Raw genomic sequence first — 21,057 nt, 5'->3', positions numbered from 1 at the left:
GAAATTCCAAACTCTGATAACCCAAAAGCAATCCTTGATACCTAAGTTATATAAAAAATCTGAAGATGGCTGCCATTTTCTACATATAAAACCTTCTAAATGATATGTTTAATCTAAATGACACATTAGAGTAAACTGAGGATTTCTGCTGCAAACACCAAACTCTGTGGATTCATTAATGTTTCTGTCTTATGAAGGAAATCACAATATGTGGTATGGGGGATAATGCTTCCAGTATTCTGCCAGGATAGGAGTATTTAGCTAAAAGGAACAACATGAATGAAAAAGTAGAACACGAACAATTCTTTCAGGAGTCTAAAAGGATGCTAATATAAGAATTCTATCAGAATTTTAGTACATTACTAAATATGTTAAACATTGTGCCAAAGAAAAGCATATTCATTATGAATCTAAATAAAAACTCTAGTCACTTTAGAAGAGAAATTTTCTATTACATTCAGGGTTCCTAAAGCTAATCTAAATTGATCTATTTATATAACAACATGTCAAGTTCTAGTTTTTTCTTTGTTTTTGTTTTTTTCCTTAAATTGAGCTATAAAGACTATCCAGAACCACCAGGTAAGGACTTTCTTGAAGTGTCAACTTCACCAGGCTCTAGTGCCCAGTTACTTAGACACTAACCTAGGTGTTGCTATGAAGGTATTTTGCAGGAATAATTAAAGCTTCTAATTATATGTATTACCCCAGATAATTGGAATGGGTATAACCGAATTCCTTGGAAGGCTCTAAAAGTGGGGTTTCTCCAGAAGAGAAAAAAAGTTCTGCCTGTGGACCACAGTTTTGGCCCGTGCCCCCGGTCGTTCTACCCTGCTAGTGATCGTCTCTTCCTGACAGCTTGCCATAGTTTTCAGACTTGCTTAGCCAGCCATATATGTAAATATACATATATGTTTAAACATATGTATAAATATACATACATATATATTATAATTCCTTGTAATAAATATAGTATTGTATGTATGTATGTATGTGTGTGTATATGTATGTGTGTGTATATATATATACATATATATATATATACATATATATGTATGTATGTATGTATCTCTCCTACTGGTTCTACCTCTCTGGTTGAAATCCAACTAATATACACAATATGGGATATGAATTTAGAAGTAGTACTTCTTAGATTTAATTAGCAACAATATTTCATATTTGCAGATGTATGGATGCACTTATATAATCCTCTTTTTAAATTGCAGTAGGCCAAGATAGTGGCACAGCACTGAATCGTCTCTGTAGGGGCAATGTAAGAGACTATTCGTTTTTCTCAAGACCACAAATAGGTCTGAGAATTCTTCATGATTTAGTCTAAACCTTTTAATGCTAGGTAGTTTTATATAAGTACTAGGAAATTTAAAAGAATACTAAAGAATTTTCTTTAGGTCAATGACTGTAATGGTCTGCTTTTATTTTTGCACTTAGAAGGCTGCTGCATACCCTTCAGAAACGAAGCCTACATCCCGCATTAGGGTGTAGCATTATGTCTGCATCGGCTAAGGGCCTATACTAACCTAGAGGGCATTCCAGCAAGAGAACAACCACATAAAAGATGGGCTAGAAACAAAGGCTAAGAAAATTACAACTGACAATATCAGAATCTTACCAGCGAGAACGTACACTTTATCCACAAACAATGCACCTAAGAGGTACAGTTGAATGTGCCATGTAAGCAGCTGTTCTTCAAACCCCCAACGGAGCCCAGAAGTAGCAAGAGCAGCAGCGACAATTCAGTTAGTAGTACAGGAGTGTATCCTTACGTAACACGCACTTCTCAGGAAGTCCCAAACAAACGCCCTGATGGTGCAGGGACAGAAACCTGGTACGGAAGGTGCAAACTGCAGGAGACTGGCTTTCTGAGAAACAGCACAGCCAAGAGGGAATACATATAAACACTTGGAGACCCGAACCCCAATAGAATAGGACCATGATAAGACAACTCAAAGGAAAGGTGAAGAGACTCAAATTATAAATTATGGGGAGAAAGATACGCACACATAGGAAATAGTGGAACGGCAACACAAGCAAATGGAGGTGGGAAACAGCAGGCACACACATGCATCTCAGTACTAAATCTGGGAACAAAAGGCATAAACCCAACTGTCCTTCACTATTTATTCTTATCCTAAACTATACTGCTCAGTAACAAATTACAAAGCCAGTAGCAAAAACTGAGTTTTAAAAACTGTTGCTTTAAAAAGAAAAACAAAAAAGTTTATTAAAAAATTAAAGAAAAACTTTCATTTTGGGTAGCCAAAAACCTTTGTATCAAATCCTAAAGCAAAATTACAACCCTGCATGACCAGTGATTTGTCAACTTTATGTTACAGTCCATAGAAAGAGCAGATCATTTACAACTTTTTCTCAAAATGTGAGAAATATAACAGCAAAAGAACAAGACAATCAAATGAGAAACACAAACTCATAGACACAGACAATAGTTTAGTGATTACCAGAGCGTAAGGGGGGTGGGGGTGGGAGATGATGGTAAGGGGGATCAAATATATGGTGATGGAAGGAGAACTGACTCTGGGTGGTGAACACACAATGGGATTTATAGATGTTGTAATACAGAATTGTACACCTGAAATCTATGTAATTTCACTAACAAATGTCACCCCAATAAATTTTTTAAAAATGTGAGAAATACAGTGGCTCATAAAAGCTATTTGTTGTGCTTTGGATATCAAATATAGACTTAATAATATTTCGTACTCTCATTCAAATCATGTCCATCTCCCAAAATTAGTATTGGGTCCAAAATGAACTGAAACATTTTTCAAGCAAGCTGCCTGGAAGAGCAAACAATAATTTCAATGTAGATTTCTAATACAAGAAATCAAACCAAAAATTGAAACTTTATCAAGGAATTTCTTTTCTGAAATACTGCAATGTATTTAGTAGAAACTCACTAGTCCATCAAAAGTATGGTATTTTAAAATCTAAAATACTGCAGCTGAATTCAGGCAGACACAAAAGCAAAGAGAGGCATGTATTCGTGAGAATATGTAAAGGAGGGTATGTGTGTGTTTGCGTGCGCGTGTGTGCATGTGTGTAGTATGTAAAGGAGGGGTGCGTGTGTGTGTTGGGAGGGAAGGTGCAATGCAAACATGAAAACACACAAAAACACACATCATCTAATCTTGAAACTGGTCATTTGTTAATTCCGACTTAAAGAATTTATCTATTTGTCTTATCCAGAACCAGAAAATATAAATAAAGTTAAAATGAAAATAAGAAAACAAGTGAATAGGTAATTAGCCCATGTTATTCACACTTTTAAAACAGCAAAGGAGAAATGTGAGGATTGGACTATATTTAGTTGCTTGAAAAATTAAAATTCTATGGGTACAGAATAGAAAAAAACCTTCTAGGGGAAACCATCAAGTCTCCCATAACTCAAAAATTTAAAACTTAGTAAACAACTTATGAACGTAGTCTAGTACTTCCCAACATTCAAGAGACTGAAAATAAAAATATTCCTAAGAATCAGGCTCCAAGGAGCCACTTAGAGTAGTGATTTCATTCTGTCACTGTCAGACTCTTCAGAAGAATATGGGTGATTAATGTACTTCTACTGGAAGAACTGTTTCTATGCACTTGTGAATTTATATTAACTATATATATAGTAGGTGTAAAAGAACAGATCAAGAGGCATATGCTTAATCTTTAGTATAATAAGCCCTAATGAGAGAAAAAAAAAAAACGACAAAGAAAATTCCAAGAGAGCTATCTGGCTGGATCTGTTCAAACACAGTTCATTTTGAAGAATTCAAAGTCAGAGCTGCATAAATATATTCAAGTCTCCTAAATTGTCCTCAAAATGTCCCTCCTTCTTCTATATTTGGCCTATGCACTGATGTTATAGCAATAGTCTGTTTCTCTACAATTTGTCGAAGTCTAAAAATGCACCTCCCAAAGGAAGATCAGCTCTGTTCAACAAACAATGGTCTACACCAGGGGTGTCCAAATTGCGGCGAGATCCATTGTTAATTGGCCCACAGGAAATTCCAAAAATATATTTAGTTTACTTAAATAAACCAGGTGAGGCAATATGTACTTCACCTCGAGTGAGTGGCCCAGCTGTTTGTGTATTTTACCGCATATGGCCCTTGGTGGAAAACGTTGAAAAAAGTTTGGACACCCCGGTCCAAACCAATGAAAAAAGTACTAATTCCTTGAATTTGAGGTTCCTTTGCTCCTTAGGTAGACAAATACCTAAAGAGCAAGTGGCTATTTGTATTCATTTGATTAGCCAATAGAAAACTTTAATTTCTTAATGAATACTTTCTCTCTTTCCAACCAATCATGTTGAAGTCCACAGCTTCCCAACTTATTCCCACTCTGTGTTGCCTTTTAAAGACCGCGACAATGAATTTAACACTGACTTAGAATAAAAAGTAGACAATAAAGTAACATCAAGCACTTATGAGTCTAAATTCAGAGAGGCAGATATATTGAAAAACATGCCCCCAAAAGTACACAGTTTAAAACCATACTTTAACCTTTCAAACATAGTGAGTCTCTGTTCAGCTTCCTTTCCTTACCTTTCCAACTCAGCGATCTTCTTATCTTTGTCATTCTTCTCGTTTTCCACCTCCTTCAAGATTTCCAAGAGGCGGTCAACTTCTGCCTGGGCCTTGCTAGACTCATCTTTGTACCTAGCAATCTCTCTCTCCAACTGCTGTATTCGATCATTCATCTCTGGACTGGCTCTGGCTTCCAAAGTTGCTTCATGCGCCTATGAAGAAAAATGTGCAAATTCTATCAGATATATATACAGTGGCAGTTGTAAAACCATGTCCCAAAGAACTATCACTATTCCAATTTAAATAGGGTATTATCAAATATCTAATAGCTAATCTTCAATTTATAAAGTTTTTATCTGCTTAAATATTACACAAAATATTAGTAATAAGTGGAGAAACAATTATCTTAGATTTCAAATGGATTAGTTTTTAAAACAGTACATCTCTAAATATTTATTATTAAGCCCAAATCATCGTAAGCCAAAAGATGCTTCAGAGTCTAATTGGATGTACCGTGTTTCCCCAAAAATAAGACCTAGCCGGACCATCAGCTCTAATGCATCTTTTGGAGCAAAAATATAAGACCCAGTGTTGTGTTGTGTTGTGTTGTGTTGTGTTATAGAAGACCCGGTCTTATATAATTATATATTACTATATTTATATGATTACGTATTATATAAGACCAGGTCTTATAGTAAAATAAGACTGGGATCACATCACATCACATCACAATCACATCACATCACATCACATCACATCATTATATTATATTACCGGGTCTTATATTAGTTTTTGCTCCAAAAGACACATTAGAACTGATGGTCCGGCTAGGTCTTATTTTCGGGGAAACACAGTACTAACAAGCCATTAGACAATACTGACCTCTTCAAGATAACATCAAAAGAAATCACCAGAGACTCACTGCTGATGTTATGATTGCAGTACCAACACTGAGATCTAATACCCACTTGACCATGACTTCCCTTCCCTTCTCCTATATACTGCTAACCAAGCAAGTATGAATCGCAAGGCCAAAGCATCTAGAATCATACAAACCATGCAAATGTGGTACCAAAACAATGGAGTTGGGTTAAGAAAATAGCTCACCACAGAGGTACGTTCCCAATGCCAGGATTCAGGATTTTACAACATAACACATGACAAAGTCAGAAAACAACAATCACATTTAAAACTCAGAAAATATTTTTTACTCAGGATCTTGTTGCAAATGGCAACTAGTACCTTCAATACATTTTGGGATGCAAAGCAGTTTCAATACTTAAAAACTAATTTTCAAGTGTTCAATTTTCCTCCTGACTCCCTAAAGTCACACGTGTATAATGTATTTAATGAGGTTAAGGTTGTTTTAATTTCCCTTATTCGATAAACAACAAAACATACTTAGTCCCTTAAAATGGTTTAAAAAAATATTAAAGGGGTAAATATGTATTCTTAGGAAATACTTCAGAAAACTCTGATGCAAAATACCTCAAGTAAGAGAAATGTTTCTATAAATTAGGCTATAAATTAGGCTTTGCCAAAGCAACAGCTGTCCTTTTAAGATTAAGACCTCACCAGTGTTTTTGGTTACAAAACGGTTTAATAAGTTGTGAAAATCCACAATTACTTACTTTAAAGGAGATTCCATTGGCAGAAGTGTATTTTAACGTATTAGCAAAATTCTACCCGAAGCTGGTGTGGTTAAAAGCCACAGCACAGTAAAAGCAAGGGGAACGAAGGTCCCCTTGAATGACTTAACTCACTAAGAATAAAACAAAGCAAAAGCAGAAGAAATGCAAACATCTCCCAAAGTTTGGGAGAGAATTTTGGTCTTACAGAAATTTCCACTTTGTGTTCACCCCAACATACTTTGGGAAAAAGTCATTAAACCAAAAAGACTCTACAGTTTCTCCTGGAGGAAGATAGAAATGAGGTCAAATGTACTCACTTTTCTATAGTGTAGTTTAAAAATTGCACGCGCAAAAGACAGAAAAAACATCAACCAGGACTTTACAGCACCCTTAGCCAGGTCTCTTGCTAACTTTGCTGGGTGGCTTACCATTGTCTTAGGATGTTAAAGAGAGAGACAAGTTAGGGAGAAAAGAAGAAAGAAGAACATAACATAGGAAAAGAACAAGTGACAGAAAGAAAAGGTAAAAAAAAGAAAGGTTAAAAAAAGAACTTTGGGGGAAAGGGTGCAAGATAGCGGCACAGACAGACTAAACTCCACTCACCTCGTCCCAGGAACACACCAAATCTACAGCTACCTACGGGTCATTTCCCTCTGAAAACTAGATGTATTGCTACTCCACAACAAAAGGTAAAGGGACACATCAAGATGGTAGGCGAGGCAGAGACACGCTCTTGCCAAAAAAAGCTCCACCCCCAGCACAGCAACACAATACAGAAGGGGGTCTCACCAGTGTGGCCTTCCTCCTGAAGAAGCAAGGGGTTTCTGCCCCTCATCATGCACCCCAACCCTTGGGATCTACACCAAAGAGGGATGGGCCTCGAAAATGTCTGGCTTAGAAAAGCCAAGGGCTGATATCCAAGGGGCCCAAAGGGTTATGGGGACCTGAGACTCTCCTTTTAAATGGCTCACATGTGGTCTCACTCACCCTGAGAACCAGCACAAAAGAAGTTTGAAAAGCACCAAGCCTATAAGTGAAAGAGATTCATTTGCTAACCTTCAAGCTTCTGCTGGAAGGGCAGGGGACACGGGAAATCCTCCTTGGAGATGGAGGTGCTGGCAGACACCTATCTGCACTGTCCACCTGTCCTCCTAGCACAGGCAGGTGAGTGTGTACACAGCACCCCCGTCGCCTTGCTAGGACAGGCTGTGGCGAGTAGCCACGCACCATCCTGCCGCCTTGCTGAAACCACGGAGCGTAGGTGGTCACAGCTGCACACTCCCTGGCGGGGCCAGAGAGCATGCACGGTCACAGCATCCTCCCACTTCTTCCCTGAAGCCAGCACACACACACACACACACACACACACACACACACACACACACACACACACACACACACACACACACGAGACTCCCTCCTGCAGGTGCGCAGTCCAGGCACGTTCCTGCTGCCCTACACAAGGCAGTGCGCATACTCCAACCCCTACGCTCTGCAGCTGCCTCCTTACACCAGAGGGCATGTGCACTCCACACAGGGGATGCCCCTGGATCACCTGGCCTGAGAGGGACAGAGCTGGCGCTCCTGGCCTCCACAAGACTCTAATAGTTGGGAAGACAGGGGCTGACCCTCGGCACTGCACAAATAGCAGACCGAAACACCTCCCTATGAAAAAGGACTATATTTACTTATCCTGCAGCTTTAATCTGAGGAACAGGCTTCAGGTTTCCCATACATCTAGAAGCTATGGAGGCGATCCCGGGAAACGTAAGCAGGAAAACAACATCCTTGTGCTCCCCCTTTGCCCAGATAGTACATCTTGACAACACCTCCCAGAAAGGCTCTTAGGAGCTCTGACAATTAAGTCTGTGAACTTGTTGCAATGATGTTGCTAACCTTTGATATCGGAGGGATTATTCCTGACAAATTTGTACCAACTAGACAAATAATTAACCAAGTTGACTATTTGGAAGTGCTGACAAGGCTGCGTGAAAAAGTTAAGACGACCTCAACTTTTCACCAACAATTCATGGCTCTTGCATCACGACAATGCCCCAGCTCACACGGCACTGTCTGTGAGGGAGTTTTTAGCCAGTAAACAAATAACTGTATTGGAACATCTGCCCTGCTCACCTCATATGGCCCCCAATGACCTCTTTCTTTATCCAAAGATAAAGGAAATATTGAAAAGAAGATATTTTGATGACATTCAGGACATCAAGGGTAATATGATGACAGCTGTGATGGCCATTCCAGAAAAAGAGTTCCAAAATTGCTTTGAAGGGTGGACTAGGTGCTGGCGTTGGTGCATAGCTTCCCAAGGGGAGGACTTCAAAGGTGAGGTTAGTGATATTCAGCAATGAGGTGTGTAGTACTTTTTCTAGGATGAGTTCGCAAACTTAATTGTCCGACCTCATATACATTCATTTAGAGCCATGATTTTTGCAACTGTTGCTTAAGGGACACCTTCAGATCTCCTGGTCTGGAGACCAGTGGAGTTAACGATTGTGGCTCCACAGGACTCTAAATATTTGCATACTTTAAAAGTTGCTGCCTGTAAGTCTGACTTCCAATCAGACTGAAACTAGGAGCTAAATGAGATTCCTTCACTTGAAACACAGACAGGTCTTGGTTGGTCTGTGTTTAACCTGAAATAACAGGGATCTATTAAGAATAAATAAAGTAGTTTAGGCAAACACAAAGGTTCAAGACACAACCAACAGCTAGGACAAGGTTGAACAATAAGGTTCATCTCCTACACAAGGACTCTCCTTCAAGACTGAGATAGGTAGCTGCTGCACCTAATACATAGAAACAAACACGGAGAGTTAAGCAAAATGAGGAAACAAAGATGTTCCAAATGAAAGAAAAAACAAATCCTCAGAATAAAATCTTAATGATACAGAGATAGTAGTCTATCTGATACAGAGTTCAACGAAATGGTCATATAGATGCTCACAAAACTCAGGTTAAGAATGGATAAACATAGTGAGAAGTTCTACAAAGAAGTAGAAAAATGTAAGAAGGTACCAAACGGAAGTCACAGAGCTACAGAATCCAATAACTGAACTAAAAAATACTGAAAAATACAGGGGTTCAAAATCAGATCGGATGAAACAGAAGATGGATCAGTAAGCTGCAGGACAAAGGACTAGACCTCATACAATTAGAGCAACAAAAGGAATAGCTACAGAAAAAGTACTTCACAAAATTCAACATCCATTTATGATAAAAACTTTCAACAAAGCAGGTACAGAGGGAAAAGCAGGTACCTCAACTAAATGAAGGCCAAATATGACAAACCCACAGCTAACATCATACTCAGTGGTAAAAAGCTGACAATTTTTCTTCTCAGATCAGGAACAAGACAAGGATACCCACTCTCACCACTTTTATTCAACACAGTATTGAAAGTCATAGCCACGCTTTTAGAGGAAGACGCAATCGCAGGTGTAGCAGCTCTCCATTGCGCCTGTTCCTGCTCCTCACTCAGCACTGTTCCCTCTTGCCGCTGAGAAACACGCCGGTCAGGAAGCCACACGGCAGCCATGGCTTTCCAGGATACCGGAAAGACACCATGGAACCAGAGGGGGCGATTCACCAAATCAGAATTACCCTAACCAGCCACAACCTAAAATCCTTGAAGAAGGTGTGTGCTGATTTGATCAGAGGAACAAAGGAAAATAATCTCAAACTGAAAGGACCAGTTCTGAATGCTACCAAGACTCTGGCAATCTCTACAAGAAAAACTCCCTGTGGGGAAGGCTGTAAGATTGGGGTCGTTTTCAAATGAGGATCCACAAGCGACTCAGTGACTTACACAGTCCTTCTGAGATTGTTACACAGATTACATCCATCAGTACTGAGCGAGGAGGTGAGGCTGAAGACACCACTGCAGATGCTTAAATCAGCCTTTTAAAAATAAATCGACTATCAGTTGTTTAAAAAATAAAAAAGTCATAGCCACAACAATTAAGCATGGAAAAAAGTAAAAGGCATCCAAATGGGAATGAAAAAAGTAAAACTGTCACTACTTATAGATGACATGATGCTATATATGGAAAATTCTAAAGACTCCACCAAAAAGTTGTTAGAACTAATAAATGAATTCACTCAAGTTGCAGAATACAAAATTAATATACAAAAAATTGTTGTTACTATACACTAACAATGAACTACAGAAAGAGAAATTAAGAAAACAATCCCATTTACAACTCCATCAAAAAGAATAAAATACCTAGGAATAAATTTAACCAAAGAGGTGAAAGACCTGTACACTAGAAGACACTAATGAAAGAAACTGAAGAAACACAAATAAATGGGAAGATGTTCCATGCTCATGGATTAGAAGAATTAATATTGTTGAAATATCCATACTACCCAAAGCAATCTACACATAAAATGAAACTGCTATCAAACTTCTAGCACATTTTTCACAGAACTAGAGCAAATAACTCTAAAATTTATATGGAACCACAAAAGTTCACAAATAGGCAAAGCCACCTTGAAAAGGAAGAACAAAGCCAGAGGTTATCACGCTCCCTTATTTCAATCTATACTATAAAGCTATGGTAATTAAAACAGCATGGTACTGGTATAAAAAGAGACATAGATCAATGGCACAGAATAGAGAGCCCAGGAATTAACCCACACATATATTGATCAATTAATAAATGACAAAGGAGCCAAGAATATACAATGGGGAAAGGACAGTCTCTTCAATAAATGATACTGGGAAAACCAGACAGCTACATACAAGAACACAACTGGACCACTATCTTACACCACATACAAAAATTTAACACAAATAGTATGAAAGACTTGAATGAAAGACCTGAAACCAAAAAAATCCTACTAGAAAACGTAAGCTTAGATAAGCTCTTTGACATTAGTCTTAGCAATGGGATATGACTCTAAAGGAAAGAGCAACAAAAGTAAAAATAAACAAGTGGAAGTACATCAAACTAAAAAGACTTGGCACAGAAGAGGACAACATCAACAAAATGAAAGGCAAACCATTGAATGGGAGAGCATAATATTTGCAAATTCTATATTCAAGTGTTTAAATCCAAAACATATAAAGAATATGTACAACTCAATAACAAGAAAACAATCCAATTAAAATATGGGTAGAGGATCTAAACAGACCTTTCGCCATAGAAGACATACAGATGGTTAACAGGCACATGAAAAGATGCTCAATATCACTAATCATCAGGGAAATGCAAATCTAAAACACTATCACCTCATATCTGCCAAAACTACTGTTATCAAAAAGACAAGAAATAACAAGTATTGAAGAGGATGTAGAAAAAAAGGAACCCTTGTGCACTGTTGGTGGGAAAGTAAATTGATGCAGCCACTATGGAAAACGGTATGAAGGCTCCTCAAAAAATTAAAAATGGTCCAGCAATCCCACTCTTCATATATATCCAAGACAAATGAAATCAGTTAGCTCAAAGTAGCTGCACTCTCATGTCCACTGCAGCATTCCTCATTCACGACAACCAAGACATGAATGTACCTAAGTGCCCAATGACAGATGAATGGATAAAGGAAATATATACATACATGCACATATACATACATAACAAACACACACACACACACACACACACACACACACACACACACACACAGATTAGAATGTCGTTCAACCATAAAAAAAGAAGAAGGTCCTGCCATCTGTGACCTTGGGTAGACCTTGCAGGCATTATGCTAGTGAAATAACTACATGTGATGATGGATGGTAACTAGACCTCTTGTGGCAAACATTTTGCAATATATACAACTGTCGAATCATTATGTTTTATGCCTGAAACTAATATAATAAATTATGTCTCATTTAAAACAAATGTTCTCACCACATAATAAAAACATAGTAGCTATGTAAGGTGATGGATGTGTTAATTAGCTTGATTACGTTAATCATTACACTTGTATACATATGTCAAACATAATACTGTACACTTTGACTATATATGTTTTATCAATCACATCTCAAAAAAGATGAGAAAAAAAGAGTCAAAATGTATAGTTTCAGGAAACCATTTTAAAAAATTTTAATACAAGTGATATACTAAGAGGGGAGAGAAATGAAATCATATAAAATGTTCAATTAAAACAGATGGCAGAAAAGAGGTGAAAATAAGATGAACACACAAAACAAATAGAAATCTACAATAGCAATTTCCTTGAAGTAGGCCATTGTGGAAGCAGTATAATAGGAAAGCATCAATAATTAAAATGAAAAGGAATAATTGTACAGAATGAATCAATGGAAAATATGGGGGGAAAAAGCATGGGTAGAAAAACAGGTAATAAGGCAAACTAGGGGAAAGTCATCAACCTCCTCTACCCAAAGAAAACTATTTTTTCTCATGAACATAAATACAAAGCCTAAAATATAAGAGACCATATAAACGACCAGCTATGAAAGCATCATGATAAAAAGATCAAAAATAAATTAAAAATGTGGGATTGTCATACACAGGAAAGTTTGGAATGTTAATGAAACATTGCTCTTAATAGTTAACGGCTCAGTTTTGTAATCCTAAATACATCTAATAGTTTTACTTTCAATTTTACTTTCAGGTATTAAATAGAAAATACCTCCACCTTTTTAATGAGGAAAACAAAAAACATTATCAAATCTGAATTAGTTATAACCAGAATCCTTAATCTCAAAAAATGTTATTTCTTACTTATTCAAAAGTAACTAAGATGTTGGATTTTCTTCCTTTCCTTAACTTAAAAATATTTTACTTTTGGCATACTCTATTCGATGATTAATTATGAGGGTATCATGTTGAATACACCCCACACATGGAAAAAGAACAAAACTTAAAGTCTCAAGATGAGGCTATACGCCTTTTTCATTAGTAACTGGATGCAGTTCCTGTCACTGCTCAAAGGTCTCAGTTGCAATCCTCAAAGAGCTGATAGCTTAGAAATAACAAATATAAAAGTGCTTTGAACACTACAAACTGCCATATAAATATTAGAGAGGCATAAATCAAAGAAATGAGTAGTAAATATCTGCATGATATCCTAATTATTTGCCAGGTCGGTCACCATGATTGTTAAATTATCTCCCTCTAGGAAGCCTGATGCTAACGGAAGAAAAAATATCAGATAATTGAGATTTTACATTGTGGTCATATATTTCATCCATAAGGACACTGTGTATTTTAATCTTCCTCTGAATTGTCAATTTTCTAAGAGTCTGTGCATTCTCAGGAGTAAAATAAAATAGGGTTAAGAATTCTAAGAGAATTAATCAAGGCATAAATAGTATTTTGAACTTTAGGGGATTATTACTCCATTGGTAAGTTACTAGATCCAAACACTGTAGAGTTTTCTACTCTGTTCTTATTTAAAACAAAGAAAGAATGTGGTAAATTTTTCTTTAACCTTTTTCAACTGGGATTCCATTTTCAGACATTCCTCCTTCTTCTGCTCTAAAGCAATCTCTAGTGTCTTTAGCCGTGAGTCCTTTTTCAGTCCTGAGGAAGCCAGGGAAGAAGCGTGTTCCTTCAGATCCAAGAGTGAAGCCTAAAAGCAGCACACATAGAGAATAAATACTAACTATAAACAAAATGAAGATTTAAATTTATTTTCTTGGTGACTTGTAGTTTCTTTCCATTATCACATACTGACACATTTCCTTTTCAAGAAAATGAAATATTAAACAATATTAACTTTAGCTTTCAAGTCCTAACTATAACAACATGAATTCCCAAGAAATATCAATTGAATAATGATTGAATGAGTTCTATCAATATATATTCATTCCCATAAAATAAATGGAAGATAGATCAAGCCTTGTGAATGTACGCAGTCAATCTCAGTAGTTATACTGACTTAATATAAAACATTTTCTTTTTTAGAAGAAAAATTCTACTAGAAATTTAAATTTCCACAAATCTTCTTGAAGACATTAGAAAGAAAATCCTGAGGATGTTCCTAAAGCTCATACATTATTATCTGATCACAAGGCATTAGGCATTTTTGCTATTTAAATCATATTAGCAGGAGTCTCCAAACGCAGCTATCAAAGCAGCATAAGTTACCTAACGGTCAACATTTACGATTTCTCTGCCAATGGTGAGATGCATTTTAAGAGGTGTTATAAATAAATTGTTCTCCCTTTGCATATTCCTGTCATCTATCACCTTTCTTAACATAAGCACAATGCTTACTCCAAAGTAACTGGGCTTCAGTTGTTTTAGGATCTTAAAAAATGTCATTAACAAGTAGGAAACCAACTCAGAACACACTGAAAGAGATAAGACTTAGGAAATAAATGATCCAATCTACTATGTCTCCGCAAAGTTTCCTTAAATATACCTTAAGGTCTTCCCAAAAGGCCTACTATAAGAATATTTTTAAAAATCTCCTATCAAATACTTTTTTATATGCACTATGCAAATCCCAAATATAACATGCACATATCACACTGACTACGCAAACCCAATAATTCGATTTTGGTGATCTTAACCTCTTTCTCTGAGAGGTCGCCTTGTAGTAGGCTGACTTTTTCCTTCAAGTCTTTAAGATCTTTTTTGTAGTTATCAATTTCTTCTTGCTTCTCTCGCTCATCTCGGTCCCGCTGTTCCTTCAAGCGTTCAATTGTTCGCTCCTGACGATAGAGCAAATCGATATGTGAGAAAATTCCTTTCATACTTGTACCGTGGCTGTAACTCAACTTTAAGATGAAATTTCACACTTCCGCCCCCTATTCAAAAGACAGTGATAAGTTGCTAATCATTTACTCTTTGAAGGATTCATCCTTCCTACTTATCTTGCTATGACAAAGATCTGGCTTTGTTATTTTGATTCCCCTGCATTTCTTTACACATTATCCCAACTAGCATTCTTTTGGAATAGTCCCATTTATTCAATTCCTAAGTAACCCAAAACTTTTATATATATATATATACACACACACTCTAAGCATGATAAGTTACAAGTATTTGTTTTTTATACAAATTTACATGTTGCCCAGAACAACATGTTGCCTGTGCGTGTCCAGAAGGAGATGGAAACAACTCGCAATTCACACACAAAAAAAGGGAAGGTTGGAGAGATTATGCTATGTTGAGTTTAAAGCATAAAGAAGAATAAAGAAAAAAGAAACCATTAAAGCTTCTTTCTGTCAACAGACAGGAAGTTGGAAAGTTTAGCAATTTAAGTATATTTCTAGGTATTATTTTGAAATATATTCAAGGATCAAGCTTCGATCCCAGGCAGGCAGCCTGTGGCATTCTGTGTCCACGAGGTCTTCCTTTTAAAAATCGAGTTCAAGTGCCCCACTAAGATTCCTTAAACCTCCTTGCAAGACATTAACAGTCGTTATGTTGAGTCACATTTTATTTACTCAACCATTTTTTAAAAACTCAGGTTGTTCATAAAGGCAAAATGAAGTAGCAAAGCCATGATTAGAAACATGGCAAGTATACCGTATTAACAACTAAAACCCATAAATGGATTAGGTACCAAGGCAGCATAGTAAAGGAGAACTAATTACATCCTGCTTCCTCATGGTCAGAGTCTGATATCCCCAAATTCTAGTTGACCGTATACATAAAAGTAACTTTTCTTCTTCTTCTTCACCAGATCGTAAATTGGGAACAAATGGCTAATTCTTTAAAAACTTCAGCCACTACCTCTAGTGCATAACCTATCTTGCCTAGCAACAAACGCTTCAATTGGCAATAATGAAGTGAGTTTCTCCCCCTTACACTATGTACATCAGCAATAGTACGATGGAACACTCTTCTCCATTTCGCCCAAAGGGATTTCTTTTGTCTTCCATGACATAACTCACGACTAGAGGAAACAATAGATTAGTGAGAACGCGGAAAAAATGTGTCCCGAGCAGTCTGGACCCCTCACTTACTTTCTCGGCCAAGGCCTCCTCCAGAGTCGTCAGGGCAGTGTCTGTGTTAGTGGTGTCGGCCTGCAAGGACTTGACTCGCTCCTTCAAGCTGCTCATCTGCTTTTCCTTATCTCTAAGCTGCTCTTGGAGATTTTCAATCTGAGTGTTCATACACATTTAAGGGGGAAAAAAGAAATTAAAATAAATACAAATAGTCACAATAATTTTACATTGCAAACAGGTAGGTCAGGGTTGCCTGTGTGTGTCCTACAGAAATAATTTAACCCTAAAGGTTTCACTACATGCAAAACTTTAAGCCCAGAATTTATATCCTGAACAGAGAAAAGACGCATACATGGGTTGGGGCACACATACATATACATAAATTTTGAAAGAAATAAAGTAGTTAGGGAGAAAAGGCCCAACATACAGAGATGAAGATGGAGAGAGGAAAGCTATGAAAAATGGGATTGCTTCCCAAATGAATAGTATAAATGCTATTCCTTCAAAACAGATTCCAAAGAATCGAGGGAGGACAGAGAGAGTACATCAGCTAGACAGTAAGAAAAACAAGTCAGCTGTATACAGGAAAAACTGTTCTTAAATGCTAGTGTTAAGTTAGATTTTTATATCACCTTTTATCTAAACAGCAAGCATTTTCAGTGGAATTTCTTATCATAGTTATTCATTCTTTCATACACATTTACACGTATTCATTTACTCAAAAAAGTATATACTGCATTCTCTATTATATACCAGGCACTAGAGATACAAAGAAAAGGGAAGAGACCCATTTTTATTATGTTAGAAGATGGTAACAGAACTCCCCATTACGTAGCTGGAGCCAAGCTATCGATGGGCTTGTGTGCCATCCTAAGGAACACAAATGCTATTCTAGACAGATGGGAACCATTAGGAATTTTTAAGCAAAGAAATGGTTTGGTCAGTCCTGTATTTTTTATAGATAATTCTGACAGCTGTGAAAAAGAAATTTAAAGAGATTTGCATAGACACATGGAAAACAATTAAGAGGCTGTGTCAATTCAGGTAAAAGATTTTGGAGACTACACGAGCTAAGAAAGATGGAAAAGGGGATGGGTTTGGGAAACATTGTGGAAATAGCATGTTATCACTAGGGAGATTCAAGTATACACAATGAAAAATATTAAGCAAAAATAAGGAATTGTAGAAAGACATTCTTAATAAAGTAAAGGAAAATAAATACGGCAATTATTTTAGAACTCACAAACTTCATCCATTCATTTAACAAATATTTGAGCTCTTGCTACCTGCCAGGCACTTTTCTATGTGTTGAGGATATAGAAATAATAAAACAGACAAAAATCCCTACCCTCAAAGAGCTTACATCCTAATATGGTAGACAAGGAATGAATTAACGAAATGAACATAGCACGTACCATGTTTCCCTGAAAATAAAACCTAGCCAGACCATCAGCTCTAATGCGTCTTTTGGAGCAAAATTAATATAAGAGCCAGTCTTATATGATATAAGATATGATATAACATAATAACCGGTCTTATATTAATTTTTTGCTCCAAAAGATACATTAGAGCTGACTGTCCAGCCAGGTTTTATTTTCAGGGAAACGGTACGACACGACACGACGCGACGCGACACTGGGTCTTATATTAACTTTTGCTCCAAAAGACACATTAGAACTTATTGCCCGGCTAGGTCTTATGTTCAGGGAAACACGGTAGGATGGCGGTAAATTCCATGGAGAAAAAGGAAGCAGGAGAATATAATCATAGTCTTCTCTTGAGCTAATACTAGAACTCGCTGGTTTATTTCACATGGCTTTCAAAAAGCAACATAAATGTTATCTTCTTTGGGAAGACGTTCTTGCTTTTACCCCCATAAGATGACCATCGTTGCATTCCATCACACTTATACATACACATATTTTATCTACATACACACACGCACTTACCTCCATTCTTTCATGTATCTATATATTTATCACACTTACCTCTACTCTTACATCTATCTATACATTGTAACACCAATCCCAAACCATTCTGCCCCTTCACCCCAGTTTTCTATTTTCATATCTGGCACATATCAGGTTTATAATATTGGTCAGTAAATGAATAATACATAAGCTTTGGCTTTTATAACTGTACTTAGGCATACACATAAACTCCTGCCAAGAAAGGAACTACAAGAGAACCCTAGATCCAACTTTCTGATAATTTCCTGAGTTACCAATTTAGATCTTTAAGGTCCAGCTTCATTACACACAGGAAGAAAAAAAAAGTCACTGTCTAGATAATCAAGGAGAATTCCAAAAGCAAAGCAAATAAGTAAAGCAAAAAGATTCAGCAAATTTAGAATAGGGGGCCATGAATACTATAAGGCCTGGATTTTCATTCTTTAACAAAGAAATAATCATACAAGTGAACCACTGATAAGCCTGAAATGGCTTCAGTCTTCAACACCAACAAAAGTCCAAAGCCTATCATGAAAAAAAGACTATCACAGATGAAAAGCATTAGTTTTCCTTCAGTTTAATCAGACACTACTACTGGAATCTCATATGGACCAATATTTAGGCTGATCTCACAACCACTAAAGAGAATTTTGGCTCTCAAAAAAAGAGCAGATATTTCATATACATACAGAATGCAACACTCTGGTATTTACATGTTGAACCAGCTGTACAAGTCAGCTGCTAACAATATAAACCTTACACAAAGAAAAGATATGATCATGCTGTTGATTAGAGTTTCTTATCAAGAAAAAGCAGTACAAGAATCATTATTTAACATGCAATTTCTCAGAACCAAGTTTTATATACCAGAAAACAGAGATCTGTTTTATAAACCCACCTACTATACAAACAGCTCTTAATATATGTAAGGATAATACCCTTCTTTCCCTTCCATCATTAGCATCTAAGAAAGAAATTAAGAAGTTAAACAATTCCACTTGGATAATTTATATGTGGTCAAATTATTAAAGGGTTCATTATTCTTTGCTGGCAAAAACGTTTTCTGGTAATACTCGGGTGCAGAAGCAGCTAAACTAGGTAAAGTCCCCATTAACAAGTTCTCCCTAAGCTACTTTTTTCTTCAATTACCCAGCAATCTTAAACAGATTGACTCTTGGGCTGGAGGGGAGGAAAAGGATGGCTATTCTTGGACTCCTGTTTCTTCTAAAGAGAAGGAATAAACTCCCCATAGTGAAAGGAACTGACAAAATGCAAAAAGGACACCAAAATTGCCTACTTTGGGCAAGTTGCCATCAGTGAGAAAGATTTGAAACAAAAAGATATATGCAAACTAGCTGCATAAGCATCAAACAAAAGACTCTGTGTGGTGTGTGGGAGCAGAGGTACGTACAAAAATGCTTTCCTTTTTCTTTATCCAGCTTCATGAGAGATAATAGTTGAGACCTCCTGAAAGTTCCTGTTACATATCTTTACTTTGCTTGTGATTCACAATTGTGCTTTTGTGATCAAGGATCTCTGGGTTTACATGCGTCCCTAACCAGCTGGTATATGAATGTGAGAGTATTATTTTTGTCATTATTCTTTTCTTTTCCACTAATCTATTGTTGAGGCTGTAAAAGCTCTTCTTCCTGACAGTCCCATATCATATCATTCCAGTATTTACTATGCAATATCTATAAAATTTATAGTGGAGATCTTATTCAATACGAAGTTCAATTATTCACAGGATCTGAAATACATGATTTACAACAACCAAGAGAAAAACTGGATCGGTTATGCACATACTTGAATATTAACAATAAAGATGATTGCTTCGAATCATGTCAAGTGGGAAAATACTCCATTAAATATTCTCAGAATATAAAAAAAGAGGAAAAAAACCTCCTCCATTTTGTAGGAACAGAAAACACAGAATCCCTAAAATCACAATATAACATCAATAACAACAAAAATAATAATAATGGTGCTGGTGAGAGGGAGGTAGTGGTGGTGGTCACGGGCCACTGACACTTAAAATGAAGGTAGTACATACGTGGCAGGCACTGTTATAAGAACTTTACCGTGTTTCCCCAAAAATAAGCCCTAGCATGATTTTTCAGGATGAAACATAAGCCTCTGAACATAAGCCCTAATGCGTCTTTTGGAGCAAACCTTAATATAAGACCCGGTTTTATTTTCGGGGAAACACAGTACATATAACAACTATTTAAGCATCACCACAAAACTATGAGATAATTACTGGGCAATCCAGCCCTACAATCCTACTCTTAAATCACTATGATATAAATAATGGTTTTATGACAAAAAACAAAACAAAGAAACAATCACACAAAGGTGACTCAAGCATCTTTCTATAAACTATTCCTTATTATGAAATAGCATTTATTTCATAATGCTATTACATACTGTGAATGTAATATAACACACTGTGAAACACAGTATGTTATCGCTATGGGCACTTATATTAGAATGTTATCCCCTACAAAGAATGAAGGGGAGAGATACCACCACTGCAAATGCCAAAGGAGGGAAGATACATCCAAACACAATACACTAAAGCTGGTGGACAGAGCCAAAGACACTTGGTATCAGGATTCCATATCATGGTATTATTAAAATAGTCTGTTTTCCCTGACTTTCCAGGGCGAGAAGTAAGCCAGTTTATTTACATACATAATGGAATAAGGGGCTCTTGACAGTGAAATGGCTAAAAAGCTATTCTGCTTTTACTTAACTCACTTTTAATAATATTGAAGATTAATGAAATGCTTGTTGCAGAAAATTATATATTTTACAATTCTGTGGGCTTTTTTGCTATTTTATGCATACCCTATCTGACATGGAAAGATATCATTAGCATATTAGATATCATTAGCATAGATACCTATTAGCATGCATTCAATTTCTGCACGAGTCAAGTTTTGTAGGAATCGAAGGAACTGGTGTTTATTTTATATATCTGTGTCCTTGATGATAACGAGGGAAGGGGAGAATCAACCCGGTTTATACAGTTTATAACCATA

General features: G+C 36.7%; 1 protein-coding gene and 1 pseudogene across 8 annotated transcripts in view; one reads left to right on the top strand and one right to left on the bottom strand.

Annotated features, from left to right (window-relative positions):
- The window catches only part of ERC1 (ELKS/RAB6-interacting/CAST family member 1), a 483,911-nt gene that overhangs the window by 287,647 nt on the left and 175,207 nt on the right, over nt 1-21,057 (bottom strand). For all 7 annotated transcript variants that reach the window (XM_081060693.1, XM_081060695.1, XM_081060696.1 and 4 more), the window contains 4 exons: nt 16,083-16,220; nt 14,682-14,822; nt 13,595-13,735; nt 4,569-4,762 (listed from right to left, as the gene is read on the bottom strand). In XM_081060693.1, the coding sequence (XP_080916819.1) occupies nt 4,569-4,762; nt 13,595-13,735; nt 14,682-14,822; nt 16,083-16,220 (614 nt within the window). The remainder of the gene's footprint in view (nt 1-4,568; nt 4,763-13,594; nt 13,736-14,681; nt 14,823-16,082; nt 16,221-21,057) is intronic.
- LOC308502652 (small ribosomal subunit protein uS10-like) lies at nt 9,730-10,087 on the top strand (annotated as a pseudogene). Its single transcript has one exon. The product of its transcript is annotated as a small ribosomal subunit protein uS10-like (transcript).

Source organism: Rhinolophus hipposideros (genome assembly GCF_964194185.1).
Source record: "Rhinolophus hipposideros genome assembly, chromosome: 9".
Taxonomy (NCBI): Eukaryota; Metazoa; Chordata; class Mammalia; order Chiroptera; family Rhinolophidae; genus Rhinolophus; species Rhinolophus hipposideros.
Note: the sequence above shows the minus strand (reverse complement) of the source record. Positions and strands in the feature narration are given on the sequence as shown.